Genomic DNA, 25,356 nt, shown 5'->3' with positions numbered 1-25,356 from the left:
AAAACAACAAATTGTGCTGCAAAGGAACTTCCAAAACTGAAATTGCCAGGGTTGTTGTTATTGTTCCAGGACCACAACATTGGAGCAAATCATAATTCTAATTTTCCAAACAAATAGCACAGAATCTGATAGAGAGCTTGCTGGCCAGAGCTACACGGTATCATTTTCAGTGGAGGCCATAACAGTTCTTTTAATTCATTAACCCAACATTAAATGTACCAGAAGAGGGATATAACTGTGTTTATACACAACTCTGACATCATCTGATTTTAACAAGTTTACTAAAACGACAGTCATGGCCTTGACAATACTGAATGCAAAATACTGGTGTACACAGATTTTACAGAGTGACTCCTGAGAGCCAGATCACAAAACAAGTTTCAACAGATGGGAGAGGCCTGAGGGAAGGCAAGCACACTGATTTTATTGAGAAAAAAGCTTATATACTGTAGGGTTGCTGAAGTTTAATAAATAAAGGTCAACTTATAATATATAAAAACAATATAAACATTTATATGCTACATGCATATCATATAATTTAAAGTAATAATTTATATATGGGGAGAGATGCCAATTCATGTTCTTCCGATTTTTCTCGACAAGGCACACACACAGGACGTGTCTATCCGTATCCACCGCCAGCCCACGAGTTTATTGTTTTCTGAAGTCAGTGCTCGGACGTAGGTTTGGGACGTTTTGCACTGAGAGTTCCAGTGTTTATCATCAATGCCCCTGCAACCGTTTTTGACTGGCCTGGCTTCCTTACATCGCGTTTCATAAAAATATTGTTTGACGGGAGAGTTGCCCGTTTTGATCTCCCCCAGCACCGTGACCTGGTGTCCCCGAATGTCGATGGCCGATGACTTGTCGGTCACCCACAGACTCTCACTGTCACATACCGAGTACTCCCCTCGGTGACTCTTATGCTCCGCGTACCGTTTCCGCCGTGATGTTCTGTTCGCCACCACGGGGTTGCCCACGTAATCCTCCATGAGGTACAAGGGTGGGGGCTCCAAGGGGGTGCTGTCGCTCAGCAGGACCCGTGGTGAGTTGTAGCGTCTCTGTTGCCGCAGCAGTTCGGTATCCATTGCAATCACTGGCTGGAATTCTGACTTGGCGGGCTGTCCCCGCTCCGGCTCTCGGGGGGCCCCTGCTTTCGGCAGGGTGCTCTGGTAATTTTCCTTAACGTCCACCATCTGCTTGGAGAGCTTGTTTTTCAAAATATCTGCCTGGATCAGCTTAATAATCAGGGAATTGAGCGAGTCTTCTGGCAAACTCCTTTGATCCATGTTGTTACCTTGGATGCCACGGAGATAAGCGAGAAATATCACATAAAACAAGATGGACATCACCTTGTTCACCTGTAAGATCTGAAAGGGAAACACAGGTGTTAAGAGCAGGCCGTGGCAGCTGAGTCTATGTTATTCTGGCACCAGCTACCTAAGGCTGAGTATCCCTGTGGGGCCCGAGAGAGGATCCCGCCCCCCAGGTAAGCAACGCAACTCCCCTCTGGACATTCTGAAGAGGCAATTTCTTTCCCCCACCCCCAGGAAATACTGCAGAATGCACTCCAGGTCTGCTGACTCTGCTTTTTGCACGGGTTGTATTTACATTGGATGTCTGCTTTATCCTGCAGCCTCGACTTGTGGGTGGATGATGTCCTACCGCTTCTTTAAACATCCCTTGAGCCTGCAAAGATGCATGATTCACTCTAGTCTGGCAAAGCATGGAAACTTCAAACCCGAGAATTGTAAGCATGGAGTAACTTCCCTTCAGCAGCAGCAGCAGCGGTGGCCTTGTAATTGTCTCAAGAAAGAGTTCGACTGCTCCCTAGCTGCAGCCCCAGGAACACACTGAGGCTGAGGACTGGTTCAGTGGCCCCCCATACTGCAATGTCAGATGTGGGGTCATTCCTGGCCAGGTCGCAGCCGGAGCGGTCTGTTCTCCTGCCCTTGGAAATGAACATGTAGGGTCACTACCCACTGTGCGAGAGGGCCTGCGTTCCAGGGTGCTCTGCCGAGCTTTCTGACAGACACACATCACCAACCGATCTGCTCCATCCCCAGGGACCCTCTCTGCCAAACAGAGCCCTGCCACAGCGCGACTTGCGGAAGACAGAGATGCAGAATAACTACCTCACATAAATGGGCTGGACTTGCCCAGAACAGAAGAGTCATTGTTGATTCACTTTCCTCCTTTAGATTTTTAACATTTCTGCTACAAGATGTTCCTGTTAGTGGTTATGCTCCTTCTAATGCTACTATTTCCTTGTTTAAACGGCATTGCAACCCATCGGCGCCCTCATTCTGTTGCCATAGTAGAAGGTTAACACCGGGCTCCTGAGGAGTCCTGGTGGAATTACAGTGCTGATCTCAAGATACCTTCATTGCTGGTCTCTCCCTCACTAGAGCAAAGGAAGCCCAGATCTTCCGAGGGTTAGCACTGGAAGGAGATGCTCCAGGTGGAGAGGGGCAGCTGAGCTAGTGATGCCCCTGATTCCTCCACCTCCTTGAGATAATCACCCCTTAATTACCATCGCCACCACCTCACCGCCTCCCAGGGTGTACATCATTTCCTATTTAAAGTTCTGTCTAAACATGGAAAATGAAAACTCTTCCCCTGGTTCACCTTTGGTATTTTCGGAAAGTCCAGGGGGAAAATAGGGAGGAAATAAACAAAGCCGACACAAGAAACAGAAGAGCAGTCCTGCTAACCAACACCTATGTCTGAGCCCGCCAGTGCTCCCTCGCTCCCAGGACCCACAGAGAGCCTCTTCCCAGCTTGTCTGAAATACGGCTGGCTCGCTTGTCCCTAGAGGTCAGCAACAGTGACGCACTCTGCTCATACTGCCTCCTCTTGTCACTGTGATAAGGAGACCATCTTCTTTCCATGGGAACTAGTCTTGGGAACAGCTGACCCCTTCAAGGTCAAAGCCAAGAGAGGGATTCTAGCTTTGCTGCTCACCCTTAGAGGAAAATGACTATCAGGAATTGTACTATCCTAGGAAAACGGTTCCTCTATAGTGTAAGGAATCTCCCTCCTACTCTGCATACAAGTGACATTATCTTCAATATTACAGGCCCAACAAAATGCAACTTGAACAATACAAAGAATATGGCATACAACTAGGATTACCTTCCCTACTCCCCCCAAAAAGAACAATACAGCTGCAATAAAATCATTTAGGACTGACAGTCTATTGAAAAACAATTTATTAAACCTCCCAAAAGCTCAGCCACCGTAAGCTAAGAATACACAGGGTATCTGCTCTTAAGGAAATAAATCAAGTATGGTTAGTGAGGGGAGGTCCCGGGTAGAATAAGAGTCAAGGTACAGATTAGTGAGGTAATGACCAGGGTGAGCTGAGAGGGAGAATGCTGGCTGATGCTGATGGATTGAGGAGGAAAAAGTAAGAGTCTTTATGGGTGGTGGCTGGAATAGGGAACCAAAGTTTATTAGAAGTAGACAAGCCATATAAAGAGGACATCTAATCTTATTCCTTCATCTTATAGATGAGGAAAACCTAAATGCAGTTTAAAGAAGAGGAGAAACCCACAGGAAAGTGAGAGGGGTTCTCTGCACTCCGGCCCTCACCTCCCTTTTCCATGTGATCATTGAGCTCACGGGCCCCTTGCTCCAACCCCATTCACTACTCACTGCTGCTTGAATCACGACCCACGTGCACTGCCTCTCCTGTTGAAATTTCACCCATTTTTCAGTGCCTGGTTCCAAAGCTGACTTTTCTACAATGCTCCCCCAAGATCCCAACAGCAGCACCTGCCACCTCCTTGCAACCCTAGCCTGCTCTCCCAGTGGCTGACCATTTCTTTCTTACTTGCCATGATACTTTGTAATAAGTAGTGGGAGTAAGTCATCTGCAGGTTGGTGTTTCTAAACTCTTTAGAAGCCTGTCTTAAAGCCCTGAAGACTTCCTGTGGACTCCATTTCAAGAATCTACTTTTAGCTTTTTTCGTAGAGAGCAAGTCCAAGAATGTTGCCACAGAACTCCCCAAAACACAGAGGTTTGCAGCTGGGAAGGACCCTAGACAATCCCCTCATTTATACAGATAAGGGAACAGAGACCTACACTGGTGGCGAAGTGAGCTGTCTAAGGACTGCTAAACAATGGCAGAGAGTGACGGGGGCATTTGGTTCGTAGGTTCAACAAAAGTCACATGGCTTGTGCACCATCAAAGTTATTGTGAAGGGTAAACAAAGAAATCCACATGGAAGCACCCAGCATAGTATCAGGGACAGAGTGAGCACACTAGAAATGTTAGAGAACATGAACCTGAACGGCCTGTGGCCACGGGAGATGGTGCACCTCTCTGCCCTTGATGCACACGGGCGAGGGACCCAGCGTCTGGAGAGCTCCCTTCTCTACATCTGGCTCACAGCAATCTGTACCAACACGGTCCCAACAAGGCTTTCCCCCAGATGCCACAGTGCCCGAGTGCTTGGATCTCAGACCACTTACACCAGTTGCGGGAGAAGAAAGGAATATTATGAACTGGAAGCCCAGAGAACAGACAAATGATGAAAGCAAACATGGGCAAGGGAGAGGTGGCATTTCTGAATACGCTGGGGGCAAGAAGAGATGCATTCTGATCTCTGGTCACTTTTTGGCCACGAGTACCTTCATTTTTCACTCCATGTCTGGGGTGGGAGTCCCCCAGTGGGCCAGTTCTCTGGAGTGGGGAATGGAAACAGGAAGGCAGTGCTAGCTCCACCCAGGCAAGGCACAGCAGTGAGTTCTTCTATTTAGGGGGATGTCTATGCTCTTTCTCTAGGGGTCACTGTCATCTGCAGAGAACTTCATTTAAGCAATTGTCATATTGTGCTATTATTGTTGGTGTGTCTCCTCTTGGACGACAGGGACCGTGTCCTTTCCATCCACACATCCATCCACACAACGCCCAGCACAGGGCTGGACACGCTGCGGAGTTTCGATGTCAATTTACTGAATGAACGCCGGCTACGATATAGACCTACCCAAGGCAGCGCTTACTGGCTGGAGAGCCTGCATGGGCTTTTGCCAAGCCTGGTTTTGGAAGCCAATCAACTCTGCCTTCTTTTCCCAAAGAAAATACAGGCCCTGGCTCTGAAGTCGGCCATGGTCCCCAGGCTCTTCTTGGCTATAATTAGAAAAAGACCTGTTAAAGACCTCAGTAAACCCCCTTTCTACACTCTCCCCGGTGCCCATTTCCCCTGCTCAGAGTTTTCCAAGATCCTGACCGACGTGCATGTGCGATTTTCCTCACTTAGAAACGCTTTCCCACATATGGTGTTTTCTCAGTCCCTGGAGCAACATTCCTACAAGGTTTCACCATCCCTCAAAATACTCAAAAGAGAGCAATTTCTGATTCCTCCTTTTTGGCTCAGTTAACAGCATCCACAGAGGGTTTGGGGGTATTCAAGAAGCAGCGGACATGGAAAAGGAAGCTGGGGTAGAGAATGGCACAGAATCTGAGCCCCCAGCAACCTGCGTCTGCCCTGTCACATGCAGAGACGGGGCTGCAGCCTTCAGGTTCCAATTCACCTCTCCAGGACCAGCTTCCTTATACAGGAGCACCTCCCGACCATGTACCTAAAGACCCCTCTTGCTGCCCATGTGTGGAGTAAATTTTTAGACTGCTTAGGGGTGAGATCATCCAGAATAAAAATGCAAAGTGCCAGGTACTGGCTTATATAAATCTTAAATCCTGGTGACAACCATCCTGAAGTAGGTGCTATCATATTTCTCATTTTGGATGAGGAAACCAAGGCAAAGAGGGGTTCCACAACTAGCTAACAAGCAGCAGAGCCAGGATTTGCACCTTCTGGCTCTAGAGCTCATGTTATTAATGATGACACTGTGCTGCCTCTCCGTCCATCCCTGCTCTCAAACATTCTAGAGAGTTTACTTCCAGAGGAAGCCCAAGCTCCAAGCCTGGAGCCAGGATGGCTGCTGTCAGCAGGCTGTGCCCTTCCCCAAGAAGCCTCAGCTCTAAGCAGAGTTTGCAGAGATTTGAGGCCATCACTCCTATGTCGTCCTCCCCATATTCCCTACGAAAGCACCCGCACAAAAGTAAACACAATCCAATTCCCTCCTGGGCCTGACGGTCTTCAGTGCAGCCCATCTGCAGGTCACCTGTGCCTGCAGAGGCCCTGTGTTGTAGTGGACAGAACACGGAGTGCACCATCTCACATCCAGGGTTTGAGACCAGCACGGAAAATCTGGGCGACTTACAAAGAAAGCAGAAAGGCTCTGTTTTAGCTTTCCTCAGAGAGGAGAAATGAGAGCAGAGGTGAAAGCAGTGTTTAATTTGCCAAATTTTTAATATGCAAATTCAAGAGATTTCATTATTTCTGGTATAACCATATCCTCTGGAGGCAAATTCATTCTCTGGCTGGGGTCAAAGAGGACGCTGGCCAGCTGTGTCCAGAAGGGTCTGACTCTGGAGAATTTCTTCGGCCACGACATGGTCTCTGACTAATGCTACGGGCTCAGGAGACATCCTGCCAGATCACCCTAATGTCTTGTTCAGGGACTGGAAAGGCAGAGAGGTGGGAAAGTGATAGATTTAAAGTAGCATGACAAAAGGGAAAGGAATGTGGTGGAAATATTAAACTAAGGCCATATATAAAAGACTGGCTATGCTTGTTCCCCAAATCTTAATTGCAAAATTAATTCACACTGGCTTTGTTCTGAACATAGGTCTTGAGGCCTCAGAATTAGTCAATGGGGCCACACGAAGATGTTCTGACCCATGGCAAAGCTGGGAGCTGGGAGAGAGAGAGCCTGGTGGAGCCTCCACTGGGGATTGGTCTGGTTTTGGTTAATCTCTTTATTAATGATCCGGAAGCAGGAGGGAGGAAAAAGTGGCAGATTAATTAAAATGCACAGATGACGCTCAAAGGGAAGGTGCTGCAGACACCAGTGAGGACAGACCAATTAGGCTGAAGCACCCGTGGGGGTTGGCAACCTGGAAATAGCATGATTAGATTCAAACTAAAACATGTAGGTTAACTCACCGGGGGCACGGTGGATCCAAAACCAACAAGGGAGGGAAATTCTTGGAAGGGGATGAAGCGGGGGGGCGACTTGGAATTGCTACAAGGAGTAAATGAGAAATGAGCTCACATGAATAAAGCTGTGTGGGTTTCCACGGCACCTTCTTCCCTGCTAGCTCTGCGTCCTCCACCTCATTCACTTCAGCACCTCTCAGGTAGTGGCAACCATGAAACTCCCTGTCTTATGGAGCACAAAAAAGACATAAATTGAGGAACAGAGCCAAGATCACAAAGCAGGCCAGAGATGGTCCCCAAAACCTGCTGACGCGCATGCTCTAAAGTCACGGAAAACCAGAAGCAATCAGGGAGCTAGAGGAGAAACAGCTACTCTCTCTGTTGGTAATTGGTGAGGCCTCATGAGACAATCCCTGAACTCTGAACAGGTCTGCATCTATGTAGTGTCAAACCAGGTGAGAGAAGGGGCAGGTGTGGATTCCTATCCTGTTCTTTAAGATACCTAATTGTACTGTTGTTCCTCTCCTTAAAACTTAGTACTTAAAACTCAGGGCTCTGAAACTGACTAACACACATGGTCAATCCTCGGCCCAAGATCTGAAATAGGACAAGGCCCTCAGTTTTCAGGAGATGCTGGCTTCTCAGCAGAAATGAGACAAGACACACAGTCAACAGTGAAGGCATGCTCTAGGATAAAATAAAATAAAACAGAGAACCTCAGAAGGTTGACTCGCCTCCCTAAGAAAGGAAGTAAGGAAACTGGTCCTTTCGAAGGCCGGAAAGTGAGGAACAGGGACCCCTGAACAGACAAGGAACCTATATCCCAAAAGAAAGCCAAGTGGACCGAGATGGAGGTAGGAAGCTGTGAGTTTCCTTTGCACAGCTGTCAGGAGAGGAATTTCACATTGTTTAAAGCATAGCCTCCTCTGGCCCCGGGCTGTGAAAGATGGAAGGCATGGCACACGTCAAAACTGTGCACCAGCCGCTCCAGGGAGGAAGGTACGACAGTTATTCCCCAGGCCAAGGAAGCCTCTGGCTTAGCCCCGTCTTGGCAAAGAGAGATCTTAAAGGAGCTTGGTATGCCGACCCAAGCCCCAGGAAACTCAGGTTTACTTTATCCTTTGCATATCACAAACTCCCATGTCATGGAGGGTGGACTAAGAAGGATCTTCAGAGAAAATCTGAGTCAATCTGGCTACTAGCCATCATGGTGTTATCCTGCATTTAGTCATCTTTGTTTTGGTAATTCACACTCATCCACCTCTGTGCATACAGGTGTGCATGCATGGGTTGATGGGCCTACACACACACACACACACACGCACACACACCATGTAACTACCTGAGGTGAGGATGGACTCTAGTTGAACTATTTTCAAAGTTTTGAATTTTGAAAAATTTGAAACTATTTTCAAATTATGGAATCATTTAATGTTCAGAAACATTTCAATTTTGGTATCATTTTCTGTGTCTGGATTACTCCAATCTGTAAGTGTGAAAACACACAAGGGGAAGTTGCTTCAGCCACATAGACAGCTGAAAGTGCAGCTGGCATTAAATAATAACTTTGGCCTCAGAGAATAGCTGCCCACGTCAATGTTTTTGTTTTAAATTTATGATTATGTTCAAGTCGAGTTTATGGTCAAGCGTACACGTTGTCTGCAAAATGCTATACAACAGTAAATGATACCATTACAAGGTAGGGGCTGCTGAGTAATTGATTTTCAATAATTATAATTAATAATAATGATGACAATGATGAAAGTATTTATCTTATCCACCCAGACAAGCATGAGTCTCCAAATGGCAGAAGAAATAAGTTGGCTTCCTCTTGAGGGTTGGAGGCCAAGGGAAATCCCAAAGCATCCCTTCCATTCAATTCTTACTCTTCCAAACCAAGACCACAGCTGGCTTGGCAATGGCCAAAACTTTTTTGTGTGCATCAACCATAGCAGCAAGTCCGCGATAAACTCAAACCATACTGGTTTGGCCCCCAGAGGACTTGGTTGCAGAAAGTGTGGTCAGATGGCAGGCTGACTCCTCTAGACTTGGCCATCATGCCTGTGTCAAATATGGCCCCTCATGTCTCCCTGCTGCCACACAGCCAACTGCCTTTCACAAGGATGAGGAGTATTGACTGGTGGTCTGCAGCTGTATTGATTGCTGGTCTGGTCTGGATCCCTTGTCCGGAAAACCATGGTGTCCGAAGACTGTGACAGCTGGGACTGTCTTTTGCTTCTCCAGGTTCCCTCTGTTCCCTGTGACCGTCATCATGCTTCTGAGTACTTTTACAGACTAGGGAACTGAGGCAGAAGAAACATGTGTCTGGTGCTTTCCTGAGTCTCTTCTCACCCACTCATGTAGTGATGCGGCGATGTGCACACAGGAAGAAAACCAATCTTCCATCAAAACTGGAGTGTGTGATAGACACTTAACAAACACAATGACTCCAACCCAAAACACTCCAGTGACTCTTTCTGGGCAGCTGGGCAAGACTGAAAAACCAACCCAGAGCTTGTCCTCTGAAAGCAATTTTGGCACAAACACTCTGAACCCCAGGCTGTCTTTAATCACAGATGCAAGTCATAATAATCGCTTGTAAGAACAGCTCACATTTATTGAGCCTCACCATATGCTAGACTGTGCGGAACACTTCACAGGGATGATCTCAATTAATCCTTGTGGATACGATTATTATCCCCACTTTTCAGCCGAGGAAACTGAGGCTCAGAAGGATTAAGTACTTTTTCTCAAGATGAGACATCAATTGAGAGGCAGAGCCCGGGAACAGACCCTGTCTCTGTGATCCCACAGGCCTAACTCTTAGCTGATATTGCAGAAGATCTCTCAATTCACTCCAACGTCTAAGGCACCCGCCACTTCATTGCAGTGAACTAGGTAGCAAGCAGCATGCTGGTATATGTTTCTTTCTTTGTAGAGTAAGAGACATTCAAGACAGATCCTCTGAAACATAAAGGGGAAATTTCCAGTCTAAGGCTTGCCTCACCGATTCACAGTAACTGAAGAGCATATGTATGTGATATGGGGCTAGTGGAATCAGTTGTTTATGGTTTACTTTCTCCAAATGTAAAGTATTCCTTTCCTCTTCTCTTAGTTGATGGTTAAAAACAACCAAGAACCCAAAGATTCATTTTAAAAAAATGGCTGGAGCGTTGAAGTTGGGACAGATTTCTGATTCTTTTGTTTTCATAGATTGCAGCATATTTGTAGCTGATGATGAGAAACAAAATAATGTAGGCTCTTGGCACATCCCCTGTTTTGATCTGTTAATAAAAACCAACTCTGCCACGAATGAGCTTTGTGGCTAAGGGAGAATCACTGTGCATCTTGGGGGCTCAGTTCCTGAGCAGTGTTTCTTCACAGGGGTGCTACTTGGATTTTGAACAGGACAGTTTTTTTATTGTTCAGTTTTATCCCCCATGCATGCAACTCAAGGCCACACCTACTAAATATCAATCGTGACCCCAGTCATGGTGACAACTGAAAAAAAGGACTCACACCTTTCCAAATGCCGTCTGCAGAGACCCCTCAGTTATGAATCACATAACATGATGCTGGGGTGTTAATTGTTCTATGATCACTGGCCCTTTTACAACATAATCAATGTTAAGGAATCCTTCTGCTAAAACACCACACATGTGCCCATAAATAAATAATATTGCAAACAATTTCAAGGTGATTCAAAGAGTCCGTAAAAATCATCCTAGTGTCCCACAGATTTTAGGTTTAGAATTCTTGAACTAAAGTATTTCAAAGGTTCTTTCTAGTTGACATACCCTATGCTTCTATTATCCTGTGCCAGCCCTGAGTCATTTCTTCTCCAGACCAAATAGGGAAGAAATTATTATTATCAGCCGAATTTTCTGGTCCTCTTTGTTTCTCTGTGTCCCTGTGAAGCCAGGGTGCCAGCAACTGGCATCCAACTCTATTAGGATTGGGGTACAATGGAAAGGTTATGGGGGGAAAGTGACTTGCCCAAAAGTCAATCAATCAATCAATCAATCAATCAGTACAAGAGCCGGAACCAGGCCCAGCCCTCCAGATGACCAGCCCTACGCTGCTCATCCACATCCACACACAGAGTAGTCAGTGTATTTAAGGACACATGGAGGGAGGCCTGCCCACACCTATCAATAGGGCTTCCTGGGGGAGGCACAGGGGTCCCAGGTGAGCCTGTCCAACACAGCATGTCTGACACTATGTGTGAGAGGCCTGAGGCCCCAGCAGCCCTACTCAGCCCATGGAGGCAGCCCACGGAGGCAGACTCTTTCCCTTCTTCCTTTCACAAGTGTCTGTGTAGCACCATCTATTGGCATCCACCTTCCTTATGGACACCAGGAATCAGAGCATTTTCCTTTCTGTCCATAAACCTGCCATCACTCTGGGTGACTTCTTCACCTCCAACCTGATGGCTTTTTCATTCCTTGGTCTCCCTGTTCCTGCACATCCTCAAGACCTGTGTTCTCCATGATGTTTGAAAATGCAAATGCGATTCCTCAAAGACCTAAGCGATTCTTCAAAGACCTAAAAACAGAAATACCATTCGACCCAGCAATCTCATTACTGGGTATATACCCAAAGGACGATAAATCATTCTCTCATAAAGACACAGATGCACACATATGTTCATTGCAGCACTGCTCACAATAGCGAAGACATAGAATCAACCATCAATAAGAGACTACAGGGTGTCATCTGGTAATGCCACCAAGGTCATTCCATTAAGTTTGCTCAAAAGGGGCTGATTCAGTACCTCGGTGAGGAATCTACGGTGGATCTCCAGGACGATTACTGGGTTTACCAACTACTCGGGGCTGGAACCCTGAAGAACATGGGAGTGGCCTGGCACTGTTGGTCTCCTGAAGGTGTGCGCCAGCAGAGGGTCTGCAAGCCCCGTGGGTCTGACTGCAAAGTGGCGAAGCAGAGAGGCGAAGCCACCCACTGCTGATGGAGACTTCAGGTAAGTGGGTGAGTGAGTGCTAGAGAGAGACAGGTAGAGACAGAGAGAGTCATAGGCAGACACAGAGAGAGACTGGGAGAGAGAGAGAGACAGATACAGCGATACAGAGACAGAGAGAGGCTGAGACAGAGAAAGAGACAGAGACTGAGGAAGAGGGAGACAGAGATGGAGGGACAGAGAACAAAGACAGAGACACAGAAAGGATAAAAAGAGAAAGAGACAGAGATATAGAGATTGAGAGAGATAAAAAAAAGAGACATAAAGACAGAGAGAGATGGAGACAGAGAAACACAGATAGGGAGAGAGGGAGACAAAGATACAGAGCCAAGAGGAAGGGAGACAGAAACAGAGATGCAGGGAGACCAAAAAATAAAAACACACAGAGAGAAAGACAGAGGGAGAGACAGAGAGAGAAAGAGAAAGGAGGAGAGACAGATACAGAGATTGAGAAAAAAAGGCGATACAGAGTGAGAAACAGACAGAGAGAGGGAGGCAGAGAGACAGAGAAGAGAGGAGAGAGACGGAGTGAGGGAGACAGAGAGAGAGACAGTGAGTTGGGAGGAAGAGAGAGAGACAGTGAAAAGGGGGGTCTCTTATTGAGCAGGGGGTTTCAGCTGAGCCCAAGACTCTGGGCGGTGGCTCTTCTACCTGGCTGGGGAAAAGTGGAAAGGTGGCAGAGAAGGCCCCTCTGAAGCCAGCATTGCTGCGGGTCCAGAGGACATGTGCACTTCCATTCACATTAGAGATCACTCCACCCTGCCATCGTCCCCAAAGCCAGTGACCTCCCTGCACTAACCTACATTTCTTTCTACTGCCAGGGAAGTGAACATGCGGGTGCTGTAGATGCAGCAGGTGGCCAAGTCCCAGCACCATGGGAAAGACGAAGGCACGGGCACTCAGTGTCACAGAGCACTTCCCGGCTCAGGAATAGGCGCTCAGAACAGGCCGTGATCACACAGCCACCTGTGCCCCGTCCCAAGAGGGGTGGCAGTGCCTGGCACCCCGGCCAACACAGGCTGGGACAGGAGGGCTACAAGCAACAAGCCAGTACCCGTCTTGTGGGAAACAAGTCAGGCAGTGTGTGTCTGTGTGTGTGTGTGTGCGCGCACATGCATGCTCACGCACACACGTCTATGCGTGTCTGTGTGTATGTGTTGTATGTCTCTGCGTTTCTGTGTATGACTGCGGATGTGTCTGTGTGTAGTATGTGTATGCGTGCATGTATGCCTGTGAGTGTGTCTGTCTCTGCGTGTGTGTTGTGTGCATATCTGTATGTTGTGTGTGGTGTCTGTGTATGCCTGTGAGTGTGTCTGTGTGTTTGTCTTTGTGTGTGTGTGTTGTGTGCATATCTATATATTGTGTGTGGTGTCTGTGTAAGCCTGTGGGCGTGTCTGTGTGTTGTGTATATGTATGCATGTGTGATGTCTGTGTATGTATGTGCTTGTGTGTGCATGTGTGTAGTGTGCATGTGTGTGTCTGTATGCATGCGGTGTATATGTCCAGTGGGCATATGTGTGTGGTGTTATTCTGTGTGTGTGGTGTGTGTGTGGTGTTATTCTGCCTGTGTGGTGTATGTCAATACATGTGTGTGCATGTGTGTATTCTGTGAGTATATCTGTGTGTCTGTGGTGTGTGTATGTGTGTGTATGTCTGTGTCTGTATGTGTGTGCGGTGTTATTCTGTGTGGTGCGTGTATGCATGTGTGTGTGCATATGTGTATTCTGTGAGTGGGTCTGTGCGTGTGCATGTGTGTCTGGTATTCTGGGTATCTGTGTGGTGTGACTGTGTGTGCATGGGCGTTATGTTATTGTGTGTGTGATTTATGTCTGTATGCATGTGTGCATGTGTGTCGTGTTATTCTGTGTGTGTGTGTGGTGTATTTGCGTGTGTGTGGTGTTATTCCGTGTGTGGTGTATGTCTGTGTGTGTGCATGTTTCTGGTGTTATTCTGCGTGTGTGGTGTGTGTATGTCTGTGTGTGCCCATGTGTGTGTGGCGCTATTCTGTGTGCATGTCTGTGGTGTGTGGTGTTATTCCGTGTGTGTCTGTGGTGTGTGTATGTGCATGTGTGTCGTGTTATTCTGTGTGTGTCCGTGTGTGTGTGGTGTTATTCCGTGTGTGACTGTGGTGTGTGTATGTGCATGTGTGTGTGGTGTTGTGTGTGGTGTGTGTGCGTGTGTGTGGTGTTATTCTGTGTGTGTCTGTGCTGCGTGTATGTCTGTGCATGTGTGCATGTGGGTGTGGTGTTATTCTGTGTGTGTCTGTGCTGCGTGTATGTCTGTGCATGTGTGCATGTGGGTGTGGTGTTATTCTGTGTGTGTCTGTGCTGCGTGTATGTCTGTGCATGTGTGCATGTGGGTGTGGTGTTATTCTGTGTGTGTCTGTGCTGCGTGTATGTCTGTGCATGTGTGCATGTGGGTGTGGTGTTATTCTGTGTGTGTCCGTGTGTGGTGTTATTCCGTGTGTGACTGTGGTGTGTGTATGTGCATGTGTGTGTGGTGTTGTGTGAGTGGTGTGTGTGCGTGTGTGTGGTGTTATTCTGTGTGTGTGCGTGCTGCGTGTATGTCTGTGCATGTGTGCATGTGGGTGTGGTGTTATTCTGTGTGCCTCTGTTTGGTGTGTGTGTCTGCGTGTGTATGTACATGTGTGCGTGGTGTGCTGGGCGAGGGATGCTGAGAAGGGGAGACGCCAAAAAGCTGAAGGGTCAAGAGCCTGCATCTACTCCCAGCCTCCCCTTTGGCCACTGTGAGTCCCTGGACAAGTCTGTTTTCCAGTCCCAGCCCGGCATCAAATTGCTTCTCTAGCAAGGGCAGGAACCGGAGTAAATCATCCGGAGACCATCCCGGTGTTAGCAGCCTGCTGTCGTCCACAGGGGTCTAAAGCCAGGCAGGGCTCTCGCTCTCTGCGTCCCTTTCAGCACAGAGGAGCGAGTCAGCTCTGTGGGTCCTCCTTACCCACCGCCCACACCCCCAGTGTGGTGCACGTGGAGTCAGGCACAGGGCTCCAGTGGCCTTCCTGGGTCCCCATGAACTGGAAACACGTGAGGACAGGCAGGGGAGAAGCCGTGAGATGGAAGGAGAAACTCTGGGTCAAGTTTGCATTTCTCATTATTTCTCCAACCCTTCTCAAATTCCTTTTGTTTAGAAACCTCCTTGAGTTTCTGAAGGCTTCCCCCTCCCCCACCCCACCCCCTGAAAATCTCTAGGAGCTCCTCCAGCCTGTAACCCTTCCGGATAACACGTTCCATATGTCGGTCACTCTTGGCATGAAACGTTTGCACTCACTTTTCTGGTCACCTCCTCCGTGGTCTCCCCACATTGCCTCTCCCCAGAGTGACCCCGCCAACCTCCTCTGTAGCCCTCTGTTCAAGAAGCAGGGACTGGGATCAGGTTGGAGGGTCCTTTGGTCTCCCTCCTTGGTCCACTCCCATGCAATATTCCTGCAGGTTCGCCTCCCGAGTGCCCCAGAGTGCTCCTGCCTTTGCTCCAGCCCGCCCGCCGCCAACAGCTGCAGGGAGACCCTCCTTTAAGCACTGGGGCTAATTGAGCAGGGCTCTGACTGAGCTTGCCACATTATTTGCTTAGAGCAAGCTTTTACAGCAAGGCAACACAGCGTTCTATTGTCTTCCTTTCCCACCCAGCTCCCCCTCCTGCCGAGGCTACCCACTGTGGTAAATAAAGGCCGGTGGGATTTTTTTTCCACCCTAACTTCCAATGCTCCCTTTGCGAATGCAAATACAAACAGACATTCTAGCCTTCCTTGCTTGACCCTCGCCCCAGGCGCCACCCCCTCCACCCTCCTGATGCATCTTTTGATGACTGAATTTGATGCTGGAAAACCACACAGAGCACAACCCCATGCAAGGTTTTGTGGGTTTCCCCAAAGAGGAAAAAGGTGGCGTTCAACAGCTCTGGAGGGGCTGCACAGGAAGTGATGAAGATGACTTTGAATAGATCAAGGAAGCCTGAGAGCTGCTACAGTTCTTCCTTGAGAGCACAGGAGTCCTTAAAGGCCTCAGACTCCCAGGAATGCTCTGGGGATCAAACAGAGGCCGCCTTGAAACAGGTAGTGAGGCAAGCCCACAGCCTAACACTGGAGTTAGGAACAAGTGGGAAAACGTGAGGCCTAGAGACCAGCCTGAGAGCATCAAGGCTTTCAAAAAAGACACAGAGAGCCCTGTCCAGGACATACATGGCTGAGCCATCAGCTATCTTGAAGGACGGAAGGATGAGAGATTGAACACCTAATCTGTGCCAAGGACTGAAATTTAAAACTTACATCTCCAGCTTTTTGGGGAGAGATGGAGTTAGGAAAACTATAAAGAGAGGCTTTTGCTGTGTTAAAGCCAAGAAATCCAGGGCATAGAGTAGGTGAGGGATGGGCTCAAAGTTGTTACTGCTAGATGTAAAACTACAAGCAGAATCTCTGCTTCCCGACTCCTGATCCCACAGTCTTCCTAACGGATAGCCTTCTCTATTTTCGAAGTCCTAGAGCCCAGCAGGGTGGGCCACATGCCTGTGATCACCAAGTAAGTGGAGCTCCTTCATCCGGCTGTAAACCTAAGGGAGAGCCCTCATATCTACCAAATGCAGACCACGCTTGATCAGCATCTGTTAGATACTCTAACAGTATCTGTGATGCACCAGTTTACACAACATAGATCGTTTCCAAAGTGGAACCACCTCCGGCTGGAAGAAGATCCTCTTGACTAGGGGAGACGGACGGATCCATTACTGGCCCAAGTTCTGCATCCACTTCTTTCTAATTCTAACCAGAGGGAAGCTTCACCAGCCTCACCCGCTATCTCCTCTCTCCGGCAAATCGTGGCTCTATTTAGCCTATAGATGGATTGTGTTCTGGAGATGAAACAAGTGAGGCAAAATTGTATCTAAAACAATCCTCTTTCAACAAGACTGGTATTAAGAAAATGACAACAATAACGAAGGAAAATCTATTTGATGATGAGTTTGGATGATGCACGAGGGCTCATGAGACAACTGAAGGAATGTAATTGAGGTCTCCGACTTCAGAAGCTCCGAGTGTTCTGATGGGCTTGGCAAAGAACCCTGCAATTGGCACAAACGAATGGATTAACACGGAGGATCCACTGGAATCCATTCTGCAGAAATGTGCCCTGACATTGTGCTGGGCACATATACAGTAGGGGACAACGAGGACCTGATGAGCTGAAATAGAAAGAGATTAGAGCCCTCCTAAGAGGCAACAGACGAGCTCCTCTGCAAAATGTTAGAGTCGTTTATTTGGGGATTTATTTCAATTTGCTGCTAACAATGCTGTAATGTTTCTAGACGTGCAGTCTAAACGGCCACGTTCAAACCGGGTTTAATAGAGGAAACTCCAAAAAGTTCCTTCAAGACCTGAGGGTCTGTGATCCTAAGCTGGTGTTGAAAAGGCTAAATGCTGCCCCACAGGGAGGCCTGTCGGGCCACAGGCCTGTGTAAGCCACGAGTGACCCTCACCACAATGGAAGTGAGTCACATGGCTGCTGGGGCGGGGATCCCTGCTGACTGTAGTCAGACGGAAGGGTCTGGACATTCTTTTTATGCTGGCAATGGTTCAGAATGTGAAACTTTTGATCCTACAACATGATACATTTTAATTCCTCCTGGTGATGTTAATAATGCAGTTGGGGGATGCCACACGAACAGAATTTACAATGCACGGACGCTTCCAAGCACAAGGAGGAAGAAATAACTGTAGTCTTGCAGGTGGGCCTCAGTTTGCCTCTATTTAGGCTTCTGAAAATCGTGGAAGGCAAATCAATTTTTGTGAATTGAATAGCATTTGAAAGATACTAGGAGGGTTTGCAATGAAAAAATCTTACTGTGGATTCCTATGGAAAGCAGTAAATAGCCACTTTTCAATTAAAAACACATCTGATATAAGGCTAGTTTTAGCTTAAAGCACAGTAAACCTTTAAATGTACAGCAACTATGGTGTAAATACATTCCCATTTTATGATGAACACATGTGCTTTGAGACTAAAGCAGTCACCAAGGGAGTAAGGCTTACTCTTCCATTAGCTCCTCCAGTGTTTGGGTGTCCTGTTAATGTGCAGTATGTCCTACAGCTAATGCCCCAGAAAGCGAGAAATCTGGAATAAGAAGCAGGAGAACGTCTCTGCTGGAAGTTGCCATTTTTGCCCTCCCGTGTCCTAAACAACAGCATCCTAAATTCTCATTATATGTGATACTTCCGTCTTCTCAAGCATCCTAAGAAAGAAAGAAATGGAGGGAAGAGAGGCGAGCAGCAATCACACACTCCTGAAGGCTCACGAATAATTATAGCACCAATAGTGATGATAACTACCTCTGTCAGTACTTACTCTCCGGCAAGAACTGTGCTGAGAACCCTGCAATCACAACCCGACTTCATTCTACCATAACCCTGTGAGGCAGATCCTGCAGTTCACAACTTACCTGAACCCTGCATATCACCTCACACCCTCTGTAAGATCTGAGCGAACATCCAATGATGAAACCTGGTAATATTTCCACTGCAAAATTATATTCACCGAAGTGAAACCAAGACCAGCTCAATTCAGGTTAGGCTTTACGGCCAAATGAATTTGCTGTCACTTTAAGAAACGACTCTGGGTTTTCAGGGCTTTTTGGGTTTTAGAATTATAAAGAAGAGACTGGGGATGTGTATTATTCTATTTCGTAAATAAGGGTAGCCTGCTTGAGATCACACCATGGCAATACTATAGCTCAGCTTAGCAGAGCTGGAGCTGGGATTCAAACCCAGGCATGTCTGATTCTAAAACCCGTGTTTTCAAACACTAGGGCCATGCTGCTCATATTCCCCGCCCCGGGGAAACTAGAGAATAAAAACTCTCCACAGTGGTTTTCTGAGAAGGCCCAATTAAACCGTGATTACATACACCCTTTTTTATGTTTATTTTTGCCTTAAATAATTTTTCCTAGAGAGATGATTTTTCCTTATTATAAAAGTAATATGATGAACTTGTTGAAGAAAAATTTAAAAATACAAAAATATATCGTGTATCGGCTCCCACAGGTATCATTATGGAATATTTGTGCCCAACCTTTTAAAAATACGTCAAAAATTTCTATGCATTATAGTCGAGATGGTTTAATATACATCATTCTGTAACTTTCTTATTTCACTTACTACTACAATCTAGGCTTTCTCCCCTTGTATTACAATTCTACCTAAACAAAATCCTGATGGCCACATAATATTCCATCACATTCCTTTGCCATAATTTACTGGATGACACCCCCTTGTTGGACATTTCCTATGTTGAATCCTCTGCTCCCATAAACGATGCTGCAATAAGTATCTCCACGTGCGAAGCTTACTATGGGTGTGCTATTCTCATGGTCCACCACTCCAGCCACTTCCTTACGCTCTGGCCACATCTGCCCTGTGCAGCCCCAACCTCAGATCAGTTTATACATCTATTCTCCCAGCAGACACCCAGGCTGCTAAAGACGGGGAAACGTGGCCTATGAACTATTTGGTGCCCAGCAAATTGATGTTCTCAAGGGCTGTCTGCTCAGCCCTTACTGTAGATCAACAATTGGCTCTTTTTCTCATTTTAGGTCTTCCCTCCCCTCACAGCAGCTCCCATCTCCTCAAGCCTCTTGGAACATCAGACAGAGAATCCTGCCTCCTGCTGCACAGAGTCCTTCAGGTAGGCGCTCCCTCAGCTGTCTGACTCTACCTACAAATCTCCTTAGATGTATTCTCTTAAGGTGACCAGATACTTTATCACCTAAACTTTCGAAAGTGAAAAGGGGTGTAAGCAATAATTTTGCATGGTAGGACTGCCCTGGGTCAACCAGGAAGTGCGATTGCTGTGAGTATAACCAAAATTTTCTCTGAGTGGCAGGGCCGACCCTATCATACCCGCTCTCCAGCAGGCCCTGTACCAACACTCTGGGCTCCACACCCATTTCCTCAGAAGCCTTCTTCCATCAGGGCCTCCATCCCAGATGTATTTTCTCTTTCTTTTATTTTGTTTTTCTTTTCTTATCTTTTTTCCTTTTCTTTTCTTTCTTTCTTTCTTTCTTTCTTTCTTTCTTTCTTTCTTTCTTTCTTTCTTTCTTTTTCTTTCTTTCTCTCTTTCTCTTTCTTTTCTTTTTTTTTTTTTTATGAGGCAGAGTCTCATTCTGTCGCTCAGTCTAGAGTGCAGGGGCATAATCACAGCTCACTGCAGCCCTGACCTCCTGGGCTCAGGTGATGCCTCCTACCTCAGCCTTCCAAGTAGCTGGGACCCCAGGAACGCACCACAAACCCAGTTAATTTTTTATATTTTTTGTAGAGATGGGGTTTTGCCATGTTGCACAGGTTGGTCTCAAACTCCTGGGCTCAAGTGATCCTCCCGCCGAAACCTCCCAAAGTGCTGAGATTACAGGTGTGAGCCACCGCGCCTGGCCCAGACATATTTTCAACCTACCCCTCCTTAAAGGTTTTCCTTCTTCTGTAGATAGTGTTCAGATGTTGCCAGTATGAGAGACATAAAATAAAATAGTTCTCCTTTAATTTTGTAATTATCTGATCCCAGCCACATGCTGTCTTCCAGAGAGCAGCATTCCCTATGTCCATCATCACCAGGTCCCTAAAGAAACAGCCCCACCTAGAATACCATTCCTCATTTCAAAGTCAGGCAGGTGTGCCACAGCCCCTCCTCCCTCGTGCTCTCTGAATCACTGGACACCCCGATCCCTCCTCCAGACGGCACCTCTCCTGGTCTTCCTACTGCCACCACCAGCACTTCCCTTGCATTCTTTCCATATTCTTCTCTGACATTCTGCTATCCCTTCTCATCTGAGGATATGATTGTACAATCTCATCCACCCTGCTGATGTGTGGATACGTCTACGCTCACATCTCCAGGCACAGACCTCCGTCCTACACTCCAAACCCATAGACACCCATGGGACATCCATGGCCCACTAGACATCTCCACTTGAACTGCAGAGGAATCTCAAGGGTGCTATATCCAAAGCTGAAGTCACCATCCTCCCCCAAACCCTGCTCCTCCTCCGGCCTCTTGGATTTTCTCTCTTGGGAAAAGGCAGTACCAGAAATCATGTTTGAGTCCTCTTTCTTCCTTTCTTCCCTGCCCCTCACATCGAATTGATCTTTAATAATTCCAGTTGACTCTGCCTCCTCCTATTTTTCAAAAGGCACCCTCCTTTTCTCTATAGCCCATGCTACCTCTCTTGCCTGGATTACTTCAATAGACTCTTAAATGCTTTCTGAGACCCTATTTTGCCCTCTCCCAGCCTTCCCTATCATTTCTTCCCCGCACTGGAATGGAATTGGGTCATTCCTCAGCTGGAGAAATTTCTGTTCTTCTCTATAACCTCCAAGATCAAGCTAAAATTCCTCAGTATCGTCTGCCCCGCATTGTCTGGTTCCTGGGTGCCTCTCTTGCCAGCCTCATCTCTGGCCAGCCCTCCTCTCTCTGTGCACATCAGCCTCAGTGAGGGACCTGGGTTTTCCAAACACACCATGTACACTCTCACCTCTGCCAGGGCTCCCCTGACAACTCCCTGTGCCACGAAGGCAATTTCTCCCTCTCCTTCCCTGGCTAACTACTATGTAACTGTCTGACCCTGTTCATACATCAGGTCTCTGAGAAAGACTTCTCAGCACTTACCGCATTCTTTTACAACCATCCTTTTTCTTGCCTGTCTGCTCCACTTAACTGTACGCTCTCTTTTGATGTGTTTTGATATCCTTAGCACCTGCAATGGTGCCTGGCTCATGGTAGGTACTCCATAAAAGATTCCTAGAAACAAAGTCACTGCATCAAAGGGATGAAGCTCTTAAGAAGCCTGAAATATGCTTTTGTCCTGGAATCATTATTGTCAGCTCGCCCTTTCACTCTCAAGTGTCCCACTTTGGATAATAAATTCCATGCTCACTCTTCTCCGAAGGCCTTCCACATGGATACCTATACCCTTTAAAGATATTTATCCACGGCCAAGAGCAATAGACCAACTAGGGTGAACCAGAAGGGGACCAAAGATGCGTATGCGAGGGTGAGAGAGGTAGGAGGAGGAGTTTCTGGGTGTCCTGAAGATGATGGATGACATGGGTGATCTCACACAAAACTGCATGTCAGCAACTGCAAAGGAAGGATGCAGGTGCCAAAGAGAAAAATAAAAATCTCAATTCCAGCAGCCCTTGCCCACTGCCCAGAAAGGCATGGTTGCCTCTCTTTGGGAAGGAGAGACAAGAAGGAAGGCAGCTCAGTAGGACATGGGGAAGGATAGCTGCACTAGGATGGGAAGGGACTTCCTCAGAATTCAGAAGCCGCTCTGGACCAGAGTCTCCTCTCTCTCCCGCACCACCTAGTAGACCATGATTCCCCCAGCAGGGCTTCCTGGCCCTACCGTTCTAACACAGGATCAGCATTAGATTGGAAATTTTTAGGAATAAGAGAGAATAAGAGAGAATGCGTAAGACTGGAGAACCTGCAAATAAAAGAAAGTAGGAGTTAACACCCAGGGACTTGTAAAAACTAGGGCAGGGCCAAAATGCCCCTTAACCACCTCTGTGAAGACAGCGTCTAAGCACGGACAAGGCCCTGGGAGGGCTTCCTACCACGTCAGGGAACTCAGTGTGGCCCTAGGTAACTAGTGGATTTCAAGTTCCTGAGGGCAGGGCCCACATTTCATTGCTATCCACAGCTCCAGTGCCTAATGCGGTCCTAGCACAAGTTGCACAATTATGTGTGTGGAGTGGAAAGAATGTACTTCCTAGGAGATGCACAAGGATCTGGGGAGGGCTGGGCAGGCAAAAGTCAATGAGAAAAGAGGCATAGGTCTCTCACAGTGGCAGAAAGAGAGGACAGCAGTCTGAAGCTTAAGTTCAGGTCTGGATGGGGAGGAGATGTTTTTAGCAAGACCATTCAGAGATGGGCGAGGAGCTGTTTTTGAACTAAACAAGACAGGAACTCTGCTGCTGGAGCCTTTCAAGAATATATCTAGCTTGCAAGTAAAACACAGAGAAAGTGCTCTCCTGGCCCAAAGAAAGAGAATGCTGGAGAATGTTTTTCCCCTTAGGAAATTCACTGAATAATGGCTCTGGGGATAAATTAACACAGGCGTCAACATAGATATCTGTGATCACCGGTTCCCTAGAACAATGCCAAAAGGCTAGCTCTGAGGCCAACTCCTGCAAACTTGTGGTCTCTGACCCTGCCACTTCCCTCTACCACAGCTTTCTCCCTCAGTGTCACCCTCCCAGGAACACTGAGCCCAGTGGGGAGAAGACAGGTGCAAATGAGAAGAGAGACCAGTAGTGGCAGTCAAGCCAGCCTTGAAAACCCTCCTTGTCACCCGGCTTGAGGCAGGCCCAGGCTGGAGTAACAGAAGCTCTGACCCAGGAAGAGGAACAGAGAGTGAGTGGCCACTGGAGGGAGAAAGTGAGGGTGGCAGTGGAGGTCCCGAATGTCGTGTAACTCCTGACATTTATACGGTTCGGTGTATTTTCAAGTTGATCCATGACAGTAACCCAATTCATTTCAATATGAGGACAGATATTTTCTTTATTTTAAATATAAGAAAACTGAATCTCAGGAAGGGTAAATAATTTGTCCAAAAACAAACAGCCAGTAGGTGACAGAGCTAGAATTAGGCCTGCCATTCTATAATTTCTGCTCTGTTTCCCAAATGCTCAGGTGCACTAGCTGCCTGCTTATAGTTTCCTTCCCCGTCACACCAACCACTGCCCTTCTTTCATCCAACAAGCCTTGAGATTCTTATCCATTCCATGAGGGAAATGTCAGTGTGTAGAAATGTCAAATTATTCCCATGAATAAATTTACAAACAAAGCTTTACGCAGCCTAATTACATAGAGATGGTAACCTTACCATTGGCCAAATACACTTCTTGCCAGGTGATGCTTTCTCGCCCAGGACCTCAGAACACATAATTATCAAAATGAAACCACGTGAAAATGGCCGATGTGCAGAGGAAGGTCTTGGAGCCGCCAGGCCTGCTTTCTATGTTGAACGTAAGACATCTCTGCATGAGACTCGCAGGCAAGATGCACATGTGGGAGATTTGATTCTCCTCTCTCTCCAAGCCTTTTTATTACCCACCAAGAAAGACAAGTTCCAGGATGCCTGAAGCCCACTTTCTACTGTCTGCTAGGAAGAGCTCTGTCTCTGGGAGACAGCTATGCATGGGGAGAGCTGTCCCTGAATTCTACAGAGATCCAGAAATAAATGCCCAGTGAGCAAAGTCAAGCCACTGTCCAGAAGCCTTCCCCTCTACACAAACCTCTTCATGTCAGGTTCTCACTGTTCTTCACGGCTCTCCATCCAGAACCCTTTCCTTATCTCCAAAGAAGAGCCCCTGAACGCACAGACACAGAAAGAGATGCATGCAATCCACAGCCAGCTGCCTCTTCTGAGAAGCTCCAGGTAAGGGCCTGGCTCCCCTCAGCAAACCCTGCTCCAGTGCATCCAGCCATCTCCTCAAAATCTTCTTGCAATGTCAGTTCCTTTGCTTGATGTATTCTTGGAGGGAACAGAATATCTGTGCTTTAATATTATTTTGTACATTTCGACATAGTATTGGTTTCCCAAACTCACGCAGTGCTTCTGTGTGACAGATAAGGGAACTGAGGCCTGACAAGGAAAGTGACATTTCTAAGGTCACCCACTAGTTGACGCTAGGAGAAATATGAATCCAGGTCTCTGGGCCCCCTGTGGATTGCTGTTTCTAAAGGCCGTCTGTTCCACATTAATAGCCCATGAAATAGTCTATAAAAACCGGAGGAATTTCTAGTGCTAGAAGAGACCCAAAAGTCGGTGAGCCCCATGTTTCTCAACAGAAATCACACTGTGGACAAATAAACGATTTCAAATGTTTATTGTAAGATCTAGTAGTAGGGGAGAAGAGAGGAGACCAGTAATGCAGAAAATGAATGGAAACTTGCATTGCCAAAAGGAAGGGTGGGAAGGAAAGGAGCTCAAAGCAGGTGTTGACAACATGTGCAGCTTCTGCGGGTATCAGTGGCTGAGAGACATACATATGGATTTCAAAATAATAGACTTTATCAGAAATCATCTGGGCTACACGTTTGTCTTACGAGCCGTATTTTATTGGAGAGAGCCTGCAGGCTGGGTGGCATGTTCCACACATGCATTTGACTTCATAGGTAAGGGGAATGCTCTGTCTTCTGGTCTGACTGCTCTGCTGGACAAGTACGGGCAGGTCGAGCAGAGGGGAAGGAAAGACGGTGCTGAATCCCATGTGAAGCCACCGGCAGTCCCCTTCTCCAGCCGCCACAGCAGAGACCTGGGGGAAGGCAGGGGGCACATTCACCCAGGGACAGGAAATAAGGAGGAGGGCATGG

At 47.3% G+C, this 25,356-nt stretch overlaps 1 protein-coding gene across 15 annotated transcripts in view; it reads right to left on the bottom strand.

Annotated features, from left to right (window-relative positions):
• Positions 1–264: 264 nt before the first annotated feature.
• Positions 265–25,356, bottom strand: part of NTF3 (neurotrophin 3) — a 65,807-nt gene continuing 40,715 nt past the window's right edge. For 6 of the 15 annotated variants that reach the window (XM_045364569.3, XM_065523602.2, XM_045364574.3 and 3 more), the window contains exon 2: positions 265–1,370. In XM_045364569.3, coding sequence (XP_045220504.2) covers positions 576–1,370 — 795 coding nt within the window. In that variant the 3' untranslated portion in view covers positions 265–575. Of the gene's footprint in view, positions 1,371–1,611; positions 4,962–4,992; positions 5,136–7,123; positions 7,235–25,356 lie in introns of those variants that run through there. The other 9 variants (XM_074005842.1, XM_045364573.3, XM_065523601.2 and 6 more) reach the window with 7 other exon arrangements.

This window comes from Macaca fascicularis, chromosome 11 (assembly GCF_037993035.2).
Source record: "Macaca fascicularis isolate 582-1 chromosome 11, T2T-MFA8v1.1".
NCBI classification, from domain to species: Eukaryota; Metazoa; Chordata; class Mammalia; order Primates; family Cercopithecidae; genus Macaca; species Macaca fascicularis.
The sequence above is the reverse complement of the archived record's forward strand: the minus strand, read 5'-3'. Positions and strand labels throughout refer to the sequence as shown.